At 39.5% G+C, this 21,144-nt stretch overlaps 2 protein-coding genes across 2 annotated transcripts; both read left to right on the top strand.

Moving 5' to 3' along the window:
• The first annotated feature begins 7,430 nt into the window (after window positions 1-7,430).
• On the top strand, window positions 7,431-9,138 carry LOC128724216 (cytosol aminopeptidase-like). The gene is made up of 2 exons (XM_053817982.1): window positions 7,431-7,637; window positions 7,699-9,138. The coding sequence occupies exons 1-2, from the start codon at window positions 7,431-7,433 to the stop codon at window positions 9,136-9,138; spliced, it is 1,647 nt and encodes a 548-aa protein (XP_053673957.1).
• An 8,312-nt stretch (window positions 9,139-17,450) lies between these two features.
• On the top strand, window positions 17,451-19,158 carry LOC128724215 (cytosol aminopeptidase-like). The gene is made up of 2 exons (XM_053817981.1): window positions 17,451-17,657; window positions 17,719-19,158. Exons 1-2 carry the CDS (start codon window positions 17,451-17,453, stop codon window positions 19,156-19,158), a joined length of 1,647 nt encoding a protein of 548 aa, XP_053673956.1.
• The last annotated feature ends 1,986 nt before the right edge of the window (window positions 19,159-21,144 follow it).

Raw genomic sequence — 21,144 nt, 5'->3', positions numbered from 1 at the left:
GCCGCAAATGGAATCTCGAGCAGCACATCAAGCGGTTGCACATGAGCGAAAAGCGGAAGCACCACCTGCACCATCAGCAGCAGCAGCAGCAGCAGCAACAGCAGCAGCAACAGGCGCAGCAGCAACAGGCGCAACAGCAGACAAGTCAGCAACAGGTCTCTAATAGGAATTGACAGTCCCCGGCTGCCGTGCGACTCGGTGTGGAGGTCTCGGCGCAGGAGAACGACAAAACGACACCGTTGCAGAACGGAAACGGATGGGAGGTTTAGTTGTTCCCGACCACCGCGCACTGTTGTCGTTGCTGCAGATCCCGAAGGATCGGCCGGTTCGCTAGCAGCATTGATTGTGGTTGTGGACGGAACAGCGATCACACGCTCCTCCGTGCAGTAATGCCTATTTCCTGGCTACGGAGTGGCACACTTTGGGTGTACTTTTTGTTTGTTTGATTGTTTGTTTGTTTAGTTCATTTTAACGATTTCTATTTATTGTTCTTCCGTAAGTGGATTTAGCAAATTTTTTTTGAATATTTTCCCCTAATTTATTTATACCTGAATCCTGCGCACGGTCGTTGGCTTGTGTGTAAATCGAAGTAAGAAAGCGATAGAGAGAGAAAGGGTGTAAGAGAGTGAGAGAGATAGAGAGAGAGAGAGAGAGAGAGAGAGAGTAGTGTGCTCGAAAGCATCCAATAACTATAAGTTACAACAAAAAAGGGGTGCTAAACAGATATGTAAGCCTGTTACATATTAGGTAAGAATAAGAAAGGAAGTTGTTGCGTCATGCACACCGTTTGAGGATAAATGAAACCAGCGACACCCAAGGTGTGGGCAGGGCGAGAACCTGCAACGGGGTACTAGTATAGGGAAGGGCGTGTGCGAGCACATTAAGATTTCTTTCTTGTAAAGGGCAACCAACAAAGGGAACGCAATCCCAGCTGCAACCCCGTTACGGAGCTTCCAAACGGTTAACCAGTCATTGAATAGTAGTCGAGATAAGGATAAGAACGACAGAGAGACAGAGAGCATTAGATGCGCGAATAAATTCGCGAATCCGCGCGATCAGTAAGGTTCGTAGGTTTAGCTGTAGCAATTGTGTAGTGTTCGTCTACCTTTAATTTTGCGTAGGTTCTTTTTTATCTCTGCTGTTACGTACTTTAATATTGCGTGTGTGTCTGTATGCTTTAGAGTTAGTGTACTATTTATGCCCGCTCTAGGGTTTTAGGGTTCGAAGTACGGCAATGTCGTTTGCTACAGTCGCTGCAGATGGTGCAGGAAACAGAAAGAGAGATCGAGAGGGATACCATAACACTAAACAAAGTGTCCTTTCACATGTGCACATGACACGTGTAGAGTACATAACACATCTGCTTTCCGTTACTAGAGATACTGGCTCTGCGTTGCTAACGCCGGTAATGCGTCGGCAGGGAAACCCAAACTGCGATTGTTTTCTTTCTCAATTTAATTACTAACAGCAGCAACACATTGTCGATTCATCCTAACACTACTCGCGCACTGAGCGTGCCGGGGAGAGGGGACTACACGAACACTAACCAAATGCGAACCAACCAATTCAAATCAACCAAAAACCAAAGAATAACACCACAAAATTAACACATCGTTAAAACATGCGTCGTTGATGGCGACAGGGGAATAAAACGTGGAAAAAGAATGATCATTGCGGGATCAGCAGGCGAAACTTGATGATTCGAACCCAATCAAACACCCCACGCCTTACATCCAAGATGTCAGGACAATGAGAGAAGTAGGCCGCACGTATTGTGTAATGAATGATAGTTTTTTACACTCTGCTATTTATATACATATACATATATATGTGCTATATCTACATCTAATGATCGTACAATGTAACAATATTTTTTATAGATATATACGATATCGTTAGACGCGCATAAGGGCGGTTTTCGCGTGCGGGAAAGCACGCGAACGGATAATCGCTTATTCTTATAGAATTTCAGTGCGGATATGCGTGTATGTATGAGACAGAAAAAGAGAAAGAGAGAGAGAGATAGAGAGAGAGAGAGAGAGACAACAATCGTGTGCCAAAATGGAACAAAAAAGAAACATGAACACGCTCTGCATCACTTGATCGATGCGATGAAAGATTTATTTTTCTATCATCTTACAGTAGTATGAACGGGAAACGGGAAACAGGGAATGAGGGATCATTTTACTTTTTCATCGGACATAGCCATACAAACGCAACACAGGTGTACAACAGCAAGAGCCAATCAATAATCAATTCTTCAAAAGGATTTTAATCAAAAAAGAAACAAGAAAAAAAAACAATGACGAAATGTGATCGTGAAGGTAGCACGTTTTTTATGTTTATGAATTCGTTTTTATCACTGTTGAAAAGCAATGTCACAATCGAACTGCCATACGTTAACAAATCAAAACGTTAAACAAAGCAACAAAACAATACGATGCCATACTGGCGAATGTTCCTTGAATGTTGGAGCCGATTCGTTTCAAAATAATGGTGTGTCATAGAAAAGGGGAGAAAACAACGTATTTGTGCCATTCGTCAGGAACTAAAGTCCCAGCGACCGCCGTGCTATACAATGCTCCAAAATTTTTGAAGTTTTTTTGAAGCGCTGTTATAGAATGCTGCACCAGTAATATCAAACCAATAGGGAAGAAGATGATTTTCCGATTTACCGAAGTTTACCTTTTCATTGTTATCATATATTCTCGTTTTCTCGGTTGTGGTACAACAAACTGCACCACGCGTAAAAACGTACACAAACGCGCACATTAAAAATGTAATTAAAGGCGATAACTGGCTCCGTCGGCAGGCCGCAATGAAAGGATTTTTGTTTATTGTATTCGAGTTACGAGCCTACAGAGCAAAGCTTTTGGCCGCTTCTTATGCATTTATTGGTCAATAGAAAATCAAAATAAATTGCAACAGTCCTTGCAGCTCGCAGCAGTGGAACGGGCAGGATGGCACTGTATGCGCAGTTTCTGTTTCGGAGCGATCAGAAACAAACTCATAGTGTATCGAACAAACCAGCACATCAATGTGCTATGTAAAGCAAAGAAAACAAACCAGCAACACTAACTCACAGTTGTTCCAGTAACTAATAACAGTACAAAGCTTATACTCAATCAAATTGAATCAGGCGCCGAACGACGAACACAACTCTCTGGTCGGCATTATGTCGAATTATTGCGAGTCATCTTTGTTTAAGCACTCGATACTCATACTCATAGTTTCGCTGCCTCATGTAGGACGATTTTTGTAATGAAACACAAAGGGACAAAGCAAAGCAAAAATGAAAAAAAGAATCCTTATTCGTGTGCACAAGTTTCACATGGTTAATTTCGCACAAATTCGTTCTTTAAAAGAGCCAAAGCGCACAGTTGCCAGGCAATGCAGTAGTCCTGCAGCAGAGTAGACCGCATGCGAACAAAGCTTAGGGAACGGAATGACGAACGGTGGCATGACGAACGCGAATAATGAACTTTTCTAAAAAGGCGAACCAATACTTGATAAGCTTTCGATTTTTTGGCAATCAAAATTTTAGCGATACAATACTGTACGTACGAGTGTTGTGGCGAAGCGACAAGAATTACTATACGTGCAGTTTACGGGCATCATTTATTTTGTAAGAGCTACTATTTATTTCCTTCGTAACCCAGTGTCATTTATTTTGCTATTAACTGTTTACGGCAGAAGCATGTATTGTAACAAAGCGTTTAGAAGTAATCCAATTAACATGTTGCCAAAGCATAATACAAAGTCGACGGAGTACCGATGATCTTGTGTGATTCTAAAAAGGGGTGCAGCGAACCGAATGCACCGAGTTTATGATCTGGCCGTGAGCCATGCTCGTATAACGATACATACACAAACATAAGCCACCTTCTTCATCAATTTAAACGATGACACAGGCACCACCGCATCAGTTTACCGGAGCACCAGAGTTTCATCCATGGGATGGAGTGAAGTAACGACAGAGATTTAGTTTGTTTGCAGTGACAAACAAAACGGTTACCCGGGAAATGCGTTACACAGTTAGCAAGGGCCAGCTGCCAAGAGCCGAGTTTAATGTTATTTAGCGGTAAAACAGAATACAAAAGTCAAATAGCAGAGATAATATACATCGTTAAACCAGTGTATCGTTATAGTATACCGTTAACTGTTGATTGAAACCACAAACGCAGTCCGTCAGTTTTGAGTTTTTGAGGTTGCGTTTTTTTTCTCACCTCACAAAACAATATAGTAATGGAATAAAAAAGATTTTTAAGAACACATCACACAATAGCGTAGGGAAAGCTACATATTAACTCGTAAACGAGTGGAACGCCACAACCGCACAACTGACTAATGCAAAACTCGGTGTTCTTGGCGGTCAAAAAAGAAAGAGAAGTAGCAGGTAACCTCGAAATGATTATTAAAGGGAAGGAAGCCAAGGGGCAACAAACTGTTTTATCTATGCTACCAAAGTGTAAAGAGGTGTTTGGATCTGTGTACTAACAAGTGAACTAAACAAAAAGCTTTTAACCACCTTATACAAAGAGCTAATTACCAAATAAATTCTTCCTGAGACGCAAACGCAAACAATCATAAAATCATACGAAGAAGACTCTAAAGCGGGAAAGCGTAACGTAAGAAAGAGCTGGATCGAGAAGAAAATTATTACTATTTTGATAAAGCGCTTTAAAACTTATCATGGAATGCAGAGAAAGAGAGAGAGAGAGAAAAAGAGAGAAAGAGAGAAATTAGATGAGGAAGGGGCGAAACAACTCACAGTAAAAAATAAGAAATAAAAACACAAAAATGCTGCTTTTTAAGATCACTCTATTATCTCCGAAGGTAAAACTCAAACAAACACACAGGGAACGCAGGACGGCAGGATATACGGCAAAAACCAGACTATGCATAATATTAGCGTTTAGGTGATGTGCAAAGCAACAAGATATATACACATATGAGAGTGCGCAAACAAAGCGACGAACAAAAAGGAAAAAAGGGTAGAAATCTCAATCGAAAAGTTCGAAAATGGCAAAGGCATTTCAATTCGAGTATAAGGCAACCCGGAACAAAAAAAAAACCGGAAGCAGAATAGGACCGAAGCCGTTGAGTGTTTTTTTATTATTCAAAAGGTGCTTCACAATCTGACTACTTTTAAAAGCAAAAATCGAAAAGCGACAAACAATACGATTTTAAATTGCGCTCAGTGAGGGACACGAGCTGGTCCATTATTGTACAGAAAATAAAAAAGAAAAGAAGAAATAAAAGAGGACAACCGGGCGAGAATTAGGACGCAGTTGTTGTTTTGCATGTTCTGCAGAACCGGAAGACTGTTGGCATTATTTACAGAACACCCAGGCCCGGGGTAGGGATGAAGCCGTGAGGGGCGATCGTACGTCGATCTTCCTCCACCAATGTATAGTGTCTGTGTGTGTTTTTTTTTCTCTTCCTGCATCGATATTTCGGAGTAGGCGAATTTAGTAGAGCGCACTCCTTTGTGTAACACATGTTACATGTTGATCGGCGGGAGAGATCCTCGAAATCCGAGGTTAGGGCCAAAAATGGGGCGTTTTTTATGACTTTACTAATTCGGATTCGCGGCGCCTAGAGCTGTGTGTGTTTGTGTGTAGGGCGCGGCGAGGGGACATGTGGATCACGTCGTGGGGGTTGAAATTCAGCATCGCGGGATAGGTTCGCGATGTGTTTTACATATTCTGTGTGCACAAACAAAAATGCAGAAAAAAATAACGAACGAAAATAAAACTCATCCAACCAACCCAGTGCACTACTCGATCGATCGAACGAACTGCTACTCTTCCGGAAGAATATCACGGGGGTATCATGAAACCAACTGAATTGTGACCGGCCAACGAATGGTTGGGAGGTTTTTTTTCCTTAATAAAGTGCGTACTCATTGGTGATTGTCAGACTCCTGTAATTTTAATTCGTCCACGTATACTTTATATATTACATGTGTCGATGTCATGTAGAGAATCATTTTAAAGCAGTGGAATGTGAAACGTTGACGATACAATGTCCTGTTTTTTTTATATTCCTGGAAACTCATGATTAGTTTGAAAATTAGTAAGCATTATAATTGTGAAATGTCAATGAAAAAAGAATTAAAACGTGCTTGAACCTGTGCCCTGAATTCTGGCAAGCGCAGCCTTATGGGAATGTTAAATTTTGCAACGTATTACATATCGGGGATATGGAAACGTAAAGGACTCTCTAGCTAGTATGCCTAATACCAACGCCAATGGAAAGCTTTCGGTTTCAGTTGGTATCATCAGTTGGTATCAGTTTTTTTTTAAGTTAATTTTCAGTATATATTTTACACTATTAATCATTTCATTCTTATTCTGATAAATCAGTTGATGGATGCAGTTATGGAGCAAATCGTTCATGAGTTGATGATCAACGGTATATTATTTTTGCTAACTATAACTATTACAATGTTTTAAGTGTGCCAATGCTACAATGAGAATACTTCGCTTTTTCCCTTTACATCGAAGTTCATAATTTACGTTGACATTTTTATTTATCGCTCCGGAAACAGGGTGTATAACTCGCGCTTGTTCAAACGCAATTTGATACTGCTAATGGGTGACAACAAGAGCTAAACTGAAAACTCATTAAGGGCTACAAATCGGAAACATGTAGATAGATCTTAGCGTAAATGGTAATAGACCAAGTTTCTCCAAACATCCAAATATTAATAGACTGGAGACATCCAAATAGACTTTTGTAAGAATCAAAGCAAGAATATCTAAAAAGTAATGAACGACGATAATGGTAGTCGAAGGATTCTTGAGCATGAAATTGTAGTGTTGTAGGGAAGCATTGATATGAAATGGTGGCATAGTAGTCGAATACGCGCTTTGATGTCACTCGTATTAAATTCTATGCTATTCACCACTAGAGGGCGTTAAAAATAAAAATAGCAGAACTATCGGCGCAGAGCTCTAATAGCCAAGTTGAGAGCCTATTGGTCCGACTCGAGCTAAATTCGCCGAACGTTTGATTATTATACCAGTTGATATGATTGAATATAAGGGATTTTTATTGACCATATTTATTTTAACATAAATTTAAAGTTTTCATAAAACTTTATAACAAAACAAAAATGTCGATGATTACGGTTATCAATCGATTTGCATGTTATTCCTTTTTTTATTAATTAGCTGAATGTTTTAACCATTAAAAAAATTACCACATCGATAATTTGCAAACTAAAAAGTGGTTCTTTTCCTGTCCGAAGATTTCCTGCTACAGCACCACACATCTTAGTAGACATTGTATGAGAAAATCATCTTAGCAAAGCATATAAGTAGTCATTATACGAGAGAAATATCCAGTCGGCTCAGCCTTTCAACAGAGTCAGTCGAACCTTTTTAACGCGCTGTGAAACAAAAAGCTTGAACAATTGGTGAAAAATGTCATTCGGAATTTTAAGACAAATTTTAAGGCCACATGTGAAATCGCTTCAGGGCCAGGCATATCGATGCCTTCAACATGATGGCAGAATTACTGAACAATGTTCGAATCCGGCATCTCGTGGCTTAGTACTCGGTGTGTACGCCGATGAAAATGATCGGCTGGACATCGGAGTCCTCACTCCAACGGCGGCTAAGTACAATGAGGTAATCCGTGAAGCTGTTTTATTATCCGGTTATTTTTTAGACGCATTACTTTTTATTCCAGTCTTACACTAGCGGTCGCCTACTCGAACTGCTTCGATTGGCGGGTCCCATGCCAAAGCGTGGTGAGGTTAGAATTTTATACAACCTGGAACCTACGTATTCTGCGGTCGCTGTCTGTGGACTTGGAAGCGAGTGCCTTGGTTACGATGACGTCGAAAAAATGGATATTTCTAAGGAAGCTATTCGTATAGCGGCTTCCAGAGGGTGCCAGGAGCTACAAAATCTGGAAACTAGCCGTATCTCTGTAGAGGACTTTGGCCATGCTGAATCGGCAGCCGAAGGTGCTCATATGGGGCTGTGGGTAAATCAGGAGCTGCGCAGCGTGGAGCATCGGGCATTTGTTCCACAACTTCAGCTGTACTATGAACCAGAGCTCCCATGCGACTCGAATGGATGGCGAATTGGACTGGCGAAGGCTGAGGCACAAAATCTCGCCCGTCAGTTACAAGAAACTCCATCGAACCTCATGACACCGACAACGTTTGCCCAGAACGTCGTCCAGATCCTTTGCAACTCTGGTGTGAACGTGGAGGTCAAAGTACGTGGATGGGCCGAAAATGAGGAGATGACGTCATTTCTAACGGTAGCCAAGGGATCCTGTGAACCTCCGATATTTCTGGAGCTAAGCTATTACGGAACCGACACTAAGGAGCGTCCTATTGTCCTCATAGGCCAAGGCAATACCTTTGACAGTGGTGGCCTGTGTCTGAAGCCGCTCGAAGCCCTCACGGATATGCGAGGAGATATGACGGGGGCAGCCTGTGTCGTAGCTGCTAGCCGAGCCATTGCTGCCCTTAAACTCCCCGTGAACATTCGCGCTTTGATTCCGCTTTGCGAGAGCATGCTTGGTAGCAACGCCATGAAACCAGGCGACGTTATAACAGTCAAAAATGGAAAGAGTATAGAAATAGTGAAAACGAGCAACGAAGCTCCACTCGCGCTGATAGATGCGCTGCTATACGCGGAGCACTTTGGTCCGAAGTTCATCGTAGACGTTTCCACCATCTCTAAAGCCACCATGGAATCCTTTGGCAGGGTGTGTTGTGCTGTGTTCACTAACTCGGAGGAGCTTTGGGAACGCATGCAAAACGCCAGCATCCACACCGGTGATCGTGTTTGGCGCCTACCGCTCTGGGATTATTTTACACAGCAAATATGCTCAGCCGAGCACGTGGATGTACAAAACATGGGTCAGGGCGAAGGCGCCAACAGCTGTAAAGCTGCGGCTCTTCTGCGAGAGTTTCTTCCTTGTGGAAAGTGGATGCACATCGATGCGCTAAACGTGATGAAGACGAAAGGTACCGAATACCCGTACCTTCGTCGAGGCATGACAGGACGACCCACACGCACTCTAATCGAATTTATCGCGCAGAGTGTCGTCCAGTGTGGGGATTGTGGTAGCAGCGGAATCAAGAAGGAAAGTCAACAGATGCATCAATAAGTTGGCTGTTATACAAATTATGCTAGGAAGCAAATAAATTTGGTTTACTCTAAAGATTGACGTGGTGCAGAGTCAATCTTTAGAGTAAATCAAATTTATTTGCTTCCTGCCATAATTTCTGGTTAAAATTGGATTTAAACTTATTATACCAGTTCAAATATAGTTACTACAGTTTGTCTTTGAACGAAACTAAAACAATCAATTGACACAAACTAAGCAAAACAAATTATAGAAAAACCGTTCCATACAAAGTTCTTTACAGTGATAACAAATTTGCTTTTCATGTAAAAACTAGACTATTCACTCGCTGTTTAGTATAACTGTAATATTATGCAATCGGCGGAGCTTTCACGGATATGATCTTCCAGGCGATCTTTGGAAACCTAGAAGAGTTTTCCCATACTGGAGTGTTGGAGACTTTGAAGCCTTACCTTGGGTAGAGGGACACTCAAAGCTCTTGAATAGAATCACGAAGCGTTAGGTAAGCTTGTCGGACTGTGTGTCTTCGTCCAGCTCAAAATTGACTTTATTTATACTCAAACATTGTTTTGGGTTTTGGAGCTTATTTAATAACATGGTTGTTTTTGTATCATAATAAACATGAATGTTTTGGTAAGTGTTTCCGTTGCGGTCGCAATGACCCCTTTATTGCTTTGCGCAAAGGAATGCTTACTCGGCTATCTGTTCGGGTGGCTACCTTGTTCATGCGGATATATTGTTTTCCTTGAGTCGGTTAGTGTGCCACTTTTCATTAGTGCATTGATCATCTATTTTGTGCATTCTTTACTTGAATGTGGGAAACAGTGCGAAATGGTTCAAGTTGAATGTACTTCAGTAGTGTATCAGTCTTCATTAGAGTAGGATGTTTTGCAGGCATGCTACACCTCCCCCCTTTAAGAGAATAACGCAATGGCATGAAGTTATTCTGCTGTATATTTAATAAGCCTGTTCTTGTGTACTGTTGAGATTTTGTTTGTGGTGTCACTTTGGATGATACAATTTGGCTCCTGATCTTCAATAACCGTAAATGGTCCTATGTATACTGGATCTAGTTTCTTCCTGTCTTCATTTGTGATATATACTTGTCATTAAGTTTCAAATTTATTGGGTTTGCTGATATATTGGCGGTGATTTTTCTTTTTTGTTTTTGATTAAATAAATTGTCTTTTTGATTAATTAAATTCTCCTTTGCTATTGCGTTTGATTTTTCTAGTTTAAATTTCATTTCATTGTAACATTCATCTATGTTGTAAACTGGTTCTATTTTGTTTCTGATTATGTCTTGTGGTAAATTAGCTTTTCTTCCAAAGGCAAGTTCATATGGTGTAAATTTAGTATCTGAGTGTGATGTAGTATTGTAAACAAATGAATAAAATTTGGTCCATTCATCCCAATCGTCGTGGTGTTCATTAGTGTATATACGTAGGTATTCATTTAAACATCTATTATTTCGTTCCATTGATCCTATTGTTTGAGGGTGTTAAGCTGTTCTAAATATTTGTTTGATTTTGAGAATTTCTGATATTTGTTTAACTACTTCATTGTTTTATTCTGACCCTTGGTCTGGTTTCATTTCCATAAAACTACCGTAAATTAATATAAACTGTTCTACCAGTGCGTTATCTATTGTATTTGCTTCTTTGTTAGGAATTGTTATTATTACAATATATTTTGTTAGATCACATTGAATCGTTATTGCGTATCTGTTATTACTATTTGTCTTCGTAATTGGTCCTATAGTGTCCATTTCTATTACGTCAAACGGTTTAGAAGGTGTTGTCGTCACAGCAGCTTCTTGTCGTGTATATCTAAGGGTCTTGTTAGTCTTGCATGCTTTACAGTTTTGTACGTACTTTTCGAAATAGATTTTCATATTTCTCCATACGTATTTCTCCTTTATCTTCAATAATAGTCTGTTCTGGCCTATTTGTCCTCCCGAAGGGGTCACGTGATAATTGTGTATTATACTCAGCCTCTCTTCCTGCTCTGATATCTACCTGGGTTGGTATATACAAGATTATTTCAAAACCTGAAATGGCTTTATTACCTATTTCTTTTACGGTTTGCAGGGAATAATATTTGAATAAATTGTCGTTTACAGACAATGCTAGCTTTTCTCTTTTAAACTTTTTCGCGATTTGGCCTAGTTCCAGAAGAGCAAGCTCTAGTGCTTGACTTCGATTTGACGTTGCCTTAGTATTTTTGGGTATCATAGTTTTCCCTAGCGCTTTCTTAGAAGTGTGATTGTACACTGTGATGTTTAAAAAATTTGGGGATTCCTTGTTTTTGTATTTTTAGCAATTTTCTAACTTCTGATGAGCTATTTTCCTGTCAGATCGATGGTTGATCATTCCTATCCTTTTCTGCTGACGAAGTTGAGTTTGCTTTCGTATTATTTGCTTTCCTTTCCACTGTTCACGTGTTTAATCTTAATACCGATTTGTTATTTTCTTTTTTTTTGTTCTTTTTATGTTATACAAAATTGATACTTATCTGAAATAAGCTTGAGATAAATATTTTCTTTCTTAGTTAGGTAAAAACTTTGTACATGTTACCAATATGATGCTGTGCACTGCATCCAGTACCTATGATTTAATCGATATTTACGAATCCAAGTTCTGATCTTAAACTAGTCATACCTTTAGTCCTCATTCGTTGAAAGTTATTAGGATGTAGGTTAAAATTAAACAAAGATCAATTCAAATTGGAGATATTCTAATTGAATGTCTTCTTTTTCTTTGAATGAGACCTGATTTTGTATACACGATGCAGAAAATCGCTTGTCCTAGTTTGTTCAATATTGTGTTAATTTTTCAAAAGTTATTTTGTGTTATAGTTTTTATTTGTTAGTCTTACTCTCTTGTTTATATTTTTAGTAATAATGATTCTTCGCCGTCTACTTCTGCTTCTACATCATTTCTCTTTTGTTCTTCAACATCTTCCTCCTCAGTATCGTCCTTTCCGCTGTATTGCCGGTCATCCTCAGTCTCCTTTCACATCACATCCTTCGTCATCACGGTGGTTTTCTCGCGGGTAGGCTGCATATTTCATTGGAGTCTGCTTTTTCCTCTGTGGCTCCAACGTTCTTTCTCTCAGAAGCACTAGTGTCGCCTGTAGAATGCATCTTGGTTGCATTGTTGGACGTAGATCGTAATGAATCTTCTTATGGCCTAGTCACCAATCGTCCTCCAGGTTGTTCGATCCCTGGTTGCAGCTCTTAATCACCGGTTTCATCTGATATCCCACAGGTTCATTTCACATTAGTGATCATTTTTTTTTCATCAGTATTATATCACTTTTGTCGATAAATTGTTGCACTGTGCAACTCTCTTTTTTTTTCTTTACCATTTTTTTTCACAAATTGAACTTTACTATAGTTGCATTTCACTGTTTATATCCGTAGATTGCATCCTAATAGTGACGGTTCACTTCGCGTCTGAAGATTGCAAACTGATGTCACGGTCGCCATGTAATATTGCAATCGGTAGAGCTTTCACGGATATGATCGCCCAGGCGATCTTTGGAAACCTAGAAGAGTTTTCCCATACTGGAGTGTTGCAGACTTTGAGGCATTTCTTTGGGTAGGGGGACACTCAAAGCTCTTGAATAGAAACACGAAGCGTTAGGTAAGCTTGTCGGACTGTGTGTCTTCGTCCAGCTCAAAATTGACTGTATTTATACTCAAACATTGTTTTGGGTTTTGGAGCTTATTTAATAACATGGTTGTTTTTGTATCATAATAAACATGAATGTTTTGGTAAGTGTTTCCGTTGCGGTCGCAATGACCCCTTTATTGCTTTGCGCAAAGAAATGCTTACTCGGCTATCTGTTCGGGTGGCTACCTTGTTCATGCGGATATATTGTTTTCCTTGAGTCGGTTAGTGTGCCACTTTTCATTAGTGCATTGATCATCTATTTTGTGCATTCTATACTTGAATGTGGGAAACAGTGCGAAATGGTTCAAGTTGAATGTACTTCAGTAGTGTATCAGTCTTCATTAGAGTAGGATGTTTTGCAGGCATGCTACACCTCCCCCCTTTAAGAGAATAACGCAATGGCATGAAGTTATTCTGCTGTATATTTAATAAGCCTGTTCTTGTGTACTGTTGAGATTTTGTTTGTGGTGTCACTTTGGATGATACAATTTGGCTCCTGATCTTCAATAACCGTAAATGGTCCTATGTATACTGAATCTAGTTTCTTCCTGTCTTCATTTGTGATATATACTTGTCATTAAGTTTCAAATTTATTGGGTTTGCTGATATATTGGCGGTGATTTTTCTTTTTTGTTTTTGATTAAATAAATTGTCTTTTTGATTAATTAAATTCTCCTTTGCTATTGCGTTTGATTTTTCTAGTTTAAATTTCATTTCATTGTAACATTCATCTATGTTGTAAACTGGTTCTATTTTGTTTCTGATTATGTCTTGTGGTAAATTAGCTTTTCTTCCAAAGACAAGTTCATATGGTGTAAATTTAGTATCTGAGTGTGATGTAGTATTGTAAACAAATGAATAAAATTTGGTCCATTCATCCCAAACGTCGTGGTGTTCATTAGTGTATATACGTAGGTATTCATTTAAACATCTATTGTTTCGTTCCATTGATCCTATTGTTTGAGGGTGTTAAGCTGTTCTAAATATTTGTTTGATTTTGAGAATTTCTGATATTTGTTTAACTACTTCATTGTTTTATTCTGACCCTTGGTCTGGTTTCATTTCCATAAAACTACCGTAAATTAATATAAACTGTTCTACCAGTGCTTTAGCTATTGTATTTGCTTCTTTGTTAGGAATTGTTATTATTACAATATATTTTGTTAGATCACATTGAATCGTTATTGCGTATCTGTTATTACTATTTGTCTTCGTAATTGGTCCTATAGTGTCCATTTCTATTACGTCAAACGGTTTAGAAGGTGTTGTCGTCACAGCAGCTTCTTGTCGTGTATATCTAAGGGTCTTGTTAGTCTTGCATGCTTTACAGTTTTGTACGTACTTTTCGAAATAGATTTTCATATTTCTCCATACGTATTTCTCCTTTATCTTCAATAATAGTCTGTTCTGGCCTATTTGTCCTCCCGAAGGGGTCACGTGATAATTGTGTATTATACTCAGCCTCTCTTCCTGCTCTGATATCTACCTGGGTTGGTATATACAAGATTATTTCAAAACCTGAAATGGCTTTATTACCTATTTCTTTTACGGTTTGCAGGGAATAATATTTGAATAAATTGTCGTTTACAGACAATGCTAGCTTTTCTCTTTTAAACTTTTTCGCGATTTGGCCTAGTTCCAGAAGAGCAAGCTCTAGTGCTTGACTTCGATTTGACGTTGCCTTAGTATTTTTGGGTATCATAGTTTTCCCTAGCGCTTTCTTAGAAGTGTGATTGTACACTGTGATGTTTAAAAAGTTTGGGGATTCCTTGTTTTTGTATTTTTAGCAATTTTCTAACTTCTGATGAGCTATTTTCCTGTCAGATCGATGGTTGATCATTCCTATCCTTTTCTGCTGACGAAGTTGAGTTTGCTTTCGTATTATTTGCTTTTTTTTCCACTGTTCACGTGTTTAATCTTAATACCGATTTGTTATTTTCTTTTTTTTTGTTCTTTTTATGTTATACAAAATTGATACTTATCTGAAATAAGCTTGAGATAAATATTTTCTTTCTTAGTTAGGTAAAAACTTTGTACATGTTACCAATATGATGCTGTGCACTGCATCCAGTACCTATGATTTAATCGATATTTACGAATCCAAGTTCTGATCTTAAACTAGTCATACCTTTAGTCCTCATTCGTTGAAAGTTATTAGGATGTAGGTTAAAATTAAACAAAAATCAATTCAAATTGGAGATATTCTAATTGAATGTCTTCTTTTTCTTTGAATGAGACCTGATTTTGTATACACGATGCAGAAAATCGCTTGTCCTAGTTTGTTCAATATTGTGTTAATTTTTCAAAAGTTATTTTGTGTTATAGTTTTTATTTGTTAGTCTTACTCTCTTGTTTATATTTTTAGTAATAATGATTCTTCGCCGTCTACTTCTGCTTCTACATCATTTCTCTTTTGTTCTTCAACATCTTCCTCCTCAGTATCGTCCTTTCCGCTGTATTGCCGGTCATCCTCAGTCTCCTTTCACATCACATCCTTCGTCATCACGGTGGTTTTCTCGCGGGTAGGCTGCATATTTCATTGGAGTCTGCTTTTTCCTCTGTGGCTCCAACGTTCTTTCTCTCAGAAGCACTAGTGTCGCCTGTAGAATGCATCTTGGTTGCATTGTTGGACGTAGATCGTAATGAATCTTCTTATGGCCTAGTCACCAATCGTCCTCCAGGTTGTTCGATCCCTGGTTGCAGCTCTTCATCACCGGTTTCATCTGATATCCCACAGGTTCATTTCACATTAGTGATCATTTTTTTTCATCAGTATTATATCACTTTTGTCGATAAATTGTTGCACTGTGCAACTCTCTTTTTTTTTCTTTACCATTTTTTTTCACAAATTGAACTTTACTATAGTTGCATTTCACTGTTTATATCCGTAGATTGCATCCTAATAGTGACGGTTCACTTCGCGTCTGAAGATTGCAAACTGATGTCACGGTCGCCATGTAATATTGCAATCGGTAGAGCTTTCACGGATATGATCGCCCAGGCGATCTTTGGAAACCTAGAAGAGTTTTCCCATACTGGAGTGTTGCAGACTTTGAGGCATTTCTTTGGGTAGGGGGACACTCAAAGCTCTTGAATAGAAACACGAAGCGTTAGGTAAGCTTGTCGGACTGTGTGTCTTCGTCCAGCTCAAAATTGACTGTATTTATACTCAAACATTGTTTTGGGTTTTGGAGCTTATTTAATAACATGGTTGTTTTTGTATCATAATAAACATGAATGTTTTGGTAAGTGTTTCCGTTGCGGTCGCAATGACCCCTTTATTGCTTTGCGCAAAGAAATGCTTACTCGGCTATCTGTTCGGGTGGCTACCTTGTTCATGCGGATATATTGTTTTCCTTGAGTCGGTTAGTGTGCCACTTTTCATTAGTGCATTGATCATCTAATTTGTGCATTCTTCACTTGAGTGTGGGAAACGGTGTGAAATGGTTCAGGTTGAATGTACTTCAGTAGCGTACGTATGTTTGCGAAATAATCAGTCAGGTGTTTAGCAGGCATGCTATACAACCAATAATACTAACTCCAAAATGTTCGCTCTGCGTTCTTCCGTGAAAATGTGTAAGAGTTATGCCTTTCCTATTCGGATGCTAGGAGCAAGGTTCATCTCACTGCCCAAAACAGCATGTGGTGGTGTTCGTTATGGACGTTGACCTTTGAACAAACCGGTAAAAATTTCCCTGCTCCGTTCCGCAGGTCGTCGTTTGGTTGGCTCTCGTCCCATTGCCTGTTTGTCTGCGCTCCCAGATACACATCAAATGCTACAGAACACCTGTCGCGATTTTCGCTGACAATGAGCTGGTACCGAATGCTGCCCGGTTCGATCGGCGAGGCGAGGTTAGAATTTTATACAACCTATAACCTACGTATTCTGCAGTCGCCGTCTGTGGAATTTCGCAAGACTGACGTAATAATTTCTGCAATAATAACTTTCGAAGAGTAAATTCCGATATTAGTATATCGTACGTTTACGTTTCTGGTGGAACTGTCGGTGGAACATAAAAAACATATAAAAAACATTCAATCTGGCAAAAATAGTAAAGTACGGTCTACTTTGCTGTATGCTATGCGAAACTAGAACCGGATATGTTTGCAACATGGAAAAATACTGTGCGGAAAGAAAACAATTGGACCAGAAAATTATGTTATTACTTGAAAAACTTTCGTTTTTGCAGTCACTCAAAAATAGGAAACATGGTCACCTGGGAAATTTTTCCATCACCCATTTTTGGGGACGTGGCACTAAAAGTGTCAAATATTTTTTCAGTCGCCGGCTATCAATGTGTTCACACAAATTTAAAGATTTCATAAAACTTTATAACAAAACAAAAATGTCGATGATTACGGTTATCAATCGATTTGCATGTTATTCCTTTTTTTATTAATTAGCTGAATGTTTTAACCATTAAAAAAATTACCACATCGATAATTTGCAAACTAAAAAGTGGTTCTTTTCCTGTCCGAAGATTTCCTGCTACAGCACCACACATCTTAGTAGACATTGTATGAGAAAATCATCTTAGCAAAGCATATAAGTAGTCATTATACGAGAGAAATATCCAGTCGGCTCAGCCTTTCAACAGAGTCAGTCGAACCTTTTTAACGCGCTGTGAAACAAAAAGCTTGAACAATTGGTGAAAAATGTCATTCGGAATTTTAAGACAAATTTTAAGGCCACATGTGAAATCGCTTCAGGGCCAGGCATATCGATGCCTTCAACATGATGGCAGAATTACTGAACAATGTTCGAATCCGGCATCTCGTGGCTTAGTACTCGGTGTGTACGCCGATGAAAATGATCGGCTGGACATCGGAGTCCTCACTCCAACGGCGGCTAAGTACAATGAGGTAATCCGTGAAGCTGTTTTATTATCCGGTTATTTTTTAGACGCATTACTTTTTATTCCAGTCTTACACTAGCGGTCGCCTACTCGAACTGCTTCGATTGGCGGGTCCCATGCCAAAGCGTGGTGAGGTTAGAATTTTATACAACCTGGAACCTACGTATTCTGCGGTCGCTGTCTGTGGACTTGGAAGCGAGTGCCTTGGTTACGATGACGTCGAAAAAATGGATATTTCTAAGGAAGCTATTCGTATAGCGGCTTCCAGAGGGTGCCAGGAGCTACAAAATCTGGAAACTAGCCGTATCTCTGTAGAGGACTTTGGCCATGCTGAATCGGCAGCCGAAGGTGCTCATATGGGGCTGTGGGTAAATCAGGAGCTGCGCAGCGTGGAGCATCGGGCATTTGTTCCACAACTTCAGCTGTACTATGAACCAGAGCTCCCATGCGACTCGAATGGATGGCGAATTGGACTGGCGAAGGCTGAGGCACAAAATCTCGCCCGTCAGTTACAAGAAACTCCATCGAACCTCATGACACCGACAACGTTTGCCCAGAACGTCGTCCAGATCCTTTGCAACTCTGGTGTGAACGTGGAGGTCAAAGTACGTGGATGGGCCGAAAATGAGGAGATGACGTCATTTCTAACGGTAGCCAAGGGATCCTGTGAACCTCCGATATTTCTGGAGCTAAGCTATTACGGAACCGACACTAAGGAGCGTCCTATTGTCCTCATAGGCCAAGGCAATACCTTTGACAGTGGTGGCCTGTGTCTGAAGCCGCTCGAAGCCCTCACGGATATGCGAGGAGATATGACGGGGGCAGCCTGTGTCGTAGCTGCTAGTCGAGCCATTGCTGCCCTTAAACTCCCCGTGAACATTCGCGCTTTGATTCCGCTTTGCGAGAGCATGCTTGGTAGCAACGCCATGAAACCAGGCGACGTTATAACAGTCAAAAATGGAAAGAGTATAGAAATAGTGAAAACGAGCAACGAAGCTCCACTCGCGCTGATAGATGCGCTGCTATACGCGGAGCACTTTGGTCCGAAGTTCATCGTAGACGTTTCCACCATCTCTAAAGCCACCATGGAATCCTTTGGCAGGGTGTGTTGTGCTGTGTTCACTAACTCGGAGGAGCTTTGGGAACGCATGCAAAACGCCAGCATCCACACCGGTGATCGTGTTTGGCGCCTACCGCTCTGGGATTATTTTACACAGCAAATATGCTCAGCCGAGCACGTGGATGTACAAAACATGGGTCAGGGCGAAGGCGCCAACAGCTGTAAAGCTGCGGCTCTTCTGCGAGAGTTTCTTCCTTGTGGAAAGTGGATGCACATCGATGCGCTAAACGTGATGAAGACGAAAGGTACCGAATACCCGTACCTTCGTCGAGGCATGACAGGACGACCCACACGCACGCTAATCGAATTTATCGCGCAGAGTGTCGTCCAGTGTGGGGATTGTGGTAGCAGCGGAATCAAGAAGGAAAGTCAACAGATGCATCAATAAGTTGGCTGTTATACAAATTATGCTAGGAAGCAAATAAATTTGGTTTACTCTAAAGATTGACGTGGTGCAGAGTCAATCTTTAGAGTAAATCAAATTTATTTGCTTCCTGCCATAATTTCTGGTTAAAATTGGATTTAAACTTATTATACCAGTTCAAATATAGTTACTACAGTTTGTCTTTGAACGAAACTAAAACAATCAATTGACACAAACTAAGCAAAACAAATTATAGAAAAACCGTTCCATACAAAGTTCTTTACAGTGATAACAAATTTGCTTTTCATGTAAAAACTAGACTATTCACTCGCTGTTTAGTATAACTGTAATATTATGCAATCGGCGGAGCTTTCACGGATATGATCTTCCAGGCGATCTTTGGAAACCTAGAAGAGTTTTCCCATACTGGAGTGTTGGAGACTTTGAAGCCTTACCTTGGGTAGAGGGACACTCAAAGCTCTTGAATAGAATCACGAAGCGTTAGGTAAGCTTGTCGGACTGTGTGTCTTCGTCCAGCTCAAAATTGACTTTATTTATACTCAAACATTGTTTTGGGTTTTGGAGCTTGTTTAATAACATGGTTGTTTTTGTATCATAATAAACATGAATGTTTTGGTAAGTGTTTCCGTTGCGGTCGCAATGACCCCTTTATTGCTTTGCGCGAAGAAATGTTTACTTGGCTATCTGTTCGGGTGGCTACCTTGTTCATGCGGATATATTGTTTTCCTTGAGTCGGTTAGTGTGCCATTTTTCATTAGTGCATTGATCATCTATTTTGTGCATTCTTTACTTGAGTGTGGGAAACGTTGCGAAATGGTTCAGGTTGAATGTACTTCAGTAGCGTACGTAAGTTTGCTACATGCTACAGGCATGCTACACCTCCCATTTTTGAGAGAACAACGTAATAACATGCAGTTATTCTTATGTAAATTTGATAAGCCTGTTCTTGTGTACTATTGAAATTTTGTTTGTGGTGTCACTTTGGATGATACAATTTGGCTCCTGATCTTCAATAACCGTAAATGGTCCTATGTATACTGGATCTAGTTTCTTCCTGTCTTCATTTGTGATATATACTTGTCATTAATTTTCAAATTTATTGGGTTTGCTGATATATTGGCGGTGATTTTTCTTTTTTGTTTTTGATTAAATAAATTGTCTTTTTGATTAATTAAATTCTCCTTTGCTATTGCGTTTGATTTTTCTAGTTTAAATTTCATTTCATTGTAACATTCATCTATGTTGTAAACTAGTTCTATTTTGTTTCTGATTATGTCTTGTGGTAAATTAGCTTTTCTTCCAAAGACAAGTTCATATGGTGTAAATTTAGTATCTGAGTGTGATGTAGTATTGTAAACAAATGAATAAAATTTGGTCCATTCATCCCAATCGTCGTGGTGTTCATTAGTGTATAAACGTAGGTATTCATTTAAACATCTATTGTTTCGTTCCATTGATCCTATTGTTTGAGGGTGTTAAGCTGTTCTAAATATTTGTTTGATTTTGAGAATTTCTGATATTTGTTTAACTACTTCATTGTTTTATTCTGACCCTTGGTCTGGTTTCATTTCCATAAAACTACCGTAAATTAATATAAACTGTTCTACCAGTGCTTTAGCTATTGTATTTGCTTCTTTGTTAGGAATTGTTATTATTACAATATATTTTGTTAGATCACATTGAATCGTTATTGCGTATCTGTTATTACTATTTGTCTTCGTAATTGGTCCTATAGTGTCCATTTCTATTACGTCAAACGGTTTAGAAGGTGTTGTCGTCACAGCAGCTTCTTGTCGTGTATATCTAAGGGTCTTGTTAGTCTTGCATGCTTTACAGTTTTGTACGTACTTTTCGAAATAGATTTTCATATTTCTCCATACGTATTTCTCCTTTATCTTCAATAATAGTCTGTTCTGGCCTATTTGTCCTCCCGAAGGGGTCACGTGATAATTGTGTATTATACTCAGCATCTCTTCCTGCTCTGATATC

This window comes from Anopheles nili, chromosome 3 (genome assembly GCF_943737925.1).
Source record: "Anopheles nili chromosome 3, idAnoNiliSN_F5_01, whole genome shotgun sequence".
Lineage (NCBI taxonomy): Eukaryota > Metazoa > Arthropoda > Insecta > Diptera > Culicidae > Anopheles > Anopheles nili.
The sequence above is the reverse complement of the archived record's forward strand: the minus strand, read 5'-3'. Positions and strand labels throughout refer to the sequence as shown.

Coding starts and splice junctions, on each gene's coding strand:
- LOC128724216 (XM_053817982.1), top strand. CDS start 7,431: ATGTCATTCGGAATTTTAAGACAAATTTTAAGGCCACATGTGAAATCG. Junction 7,638..7,698: donor CGGCGGCTAAGTACAATGAG/GTAATCCGTGAA, acceptor TTTTTATTCCAG/TCTTACACTAGCGGTCGCCT.
- LOC128724215 (XM_053817981.1), top strand. CDS start 17,451: ATGTCATTCGGAATTTTAAGACAAATTTTAAGGCCACATGTGAAATCG. Junction 17,658..17,718: donor CGGCGGCTAAGTACAATGAG/GTAATCCGTGAA, acceptor TTTTTATTCCAG/TCTTACACTAGCGGTCGCCT.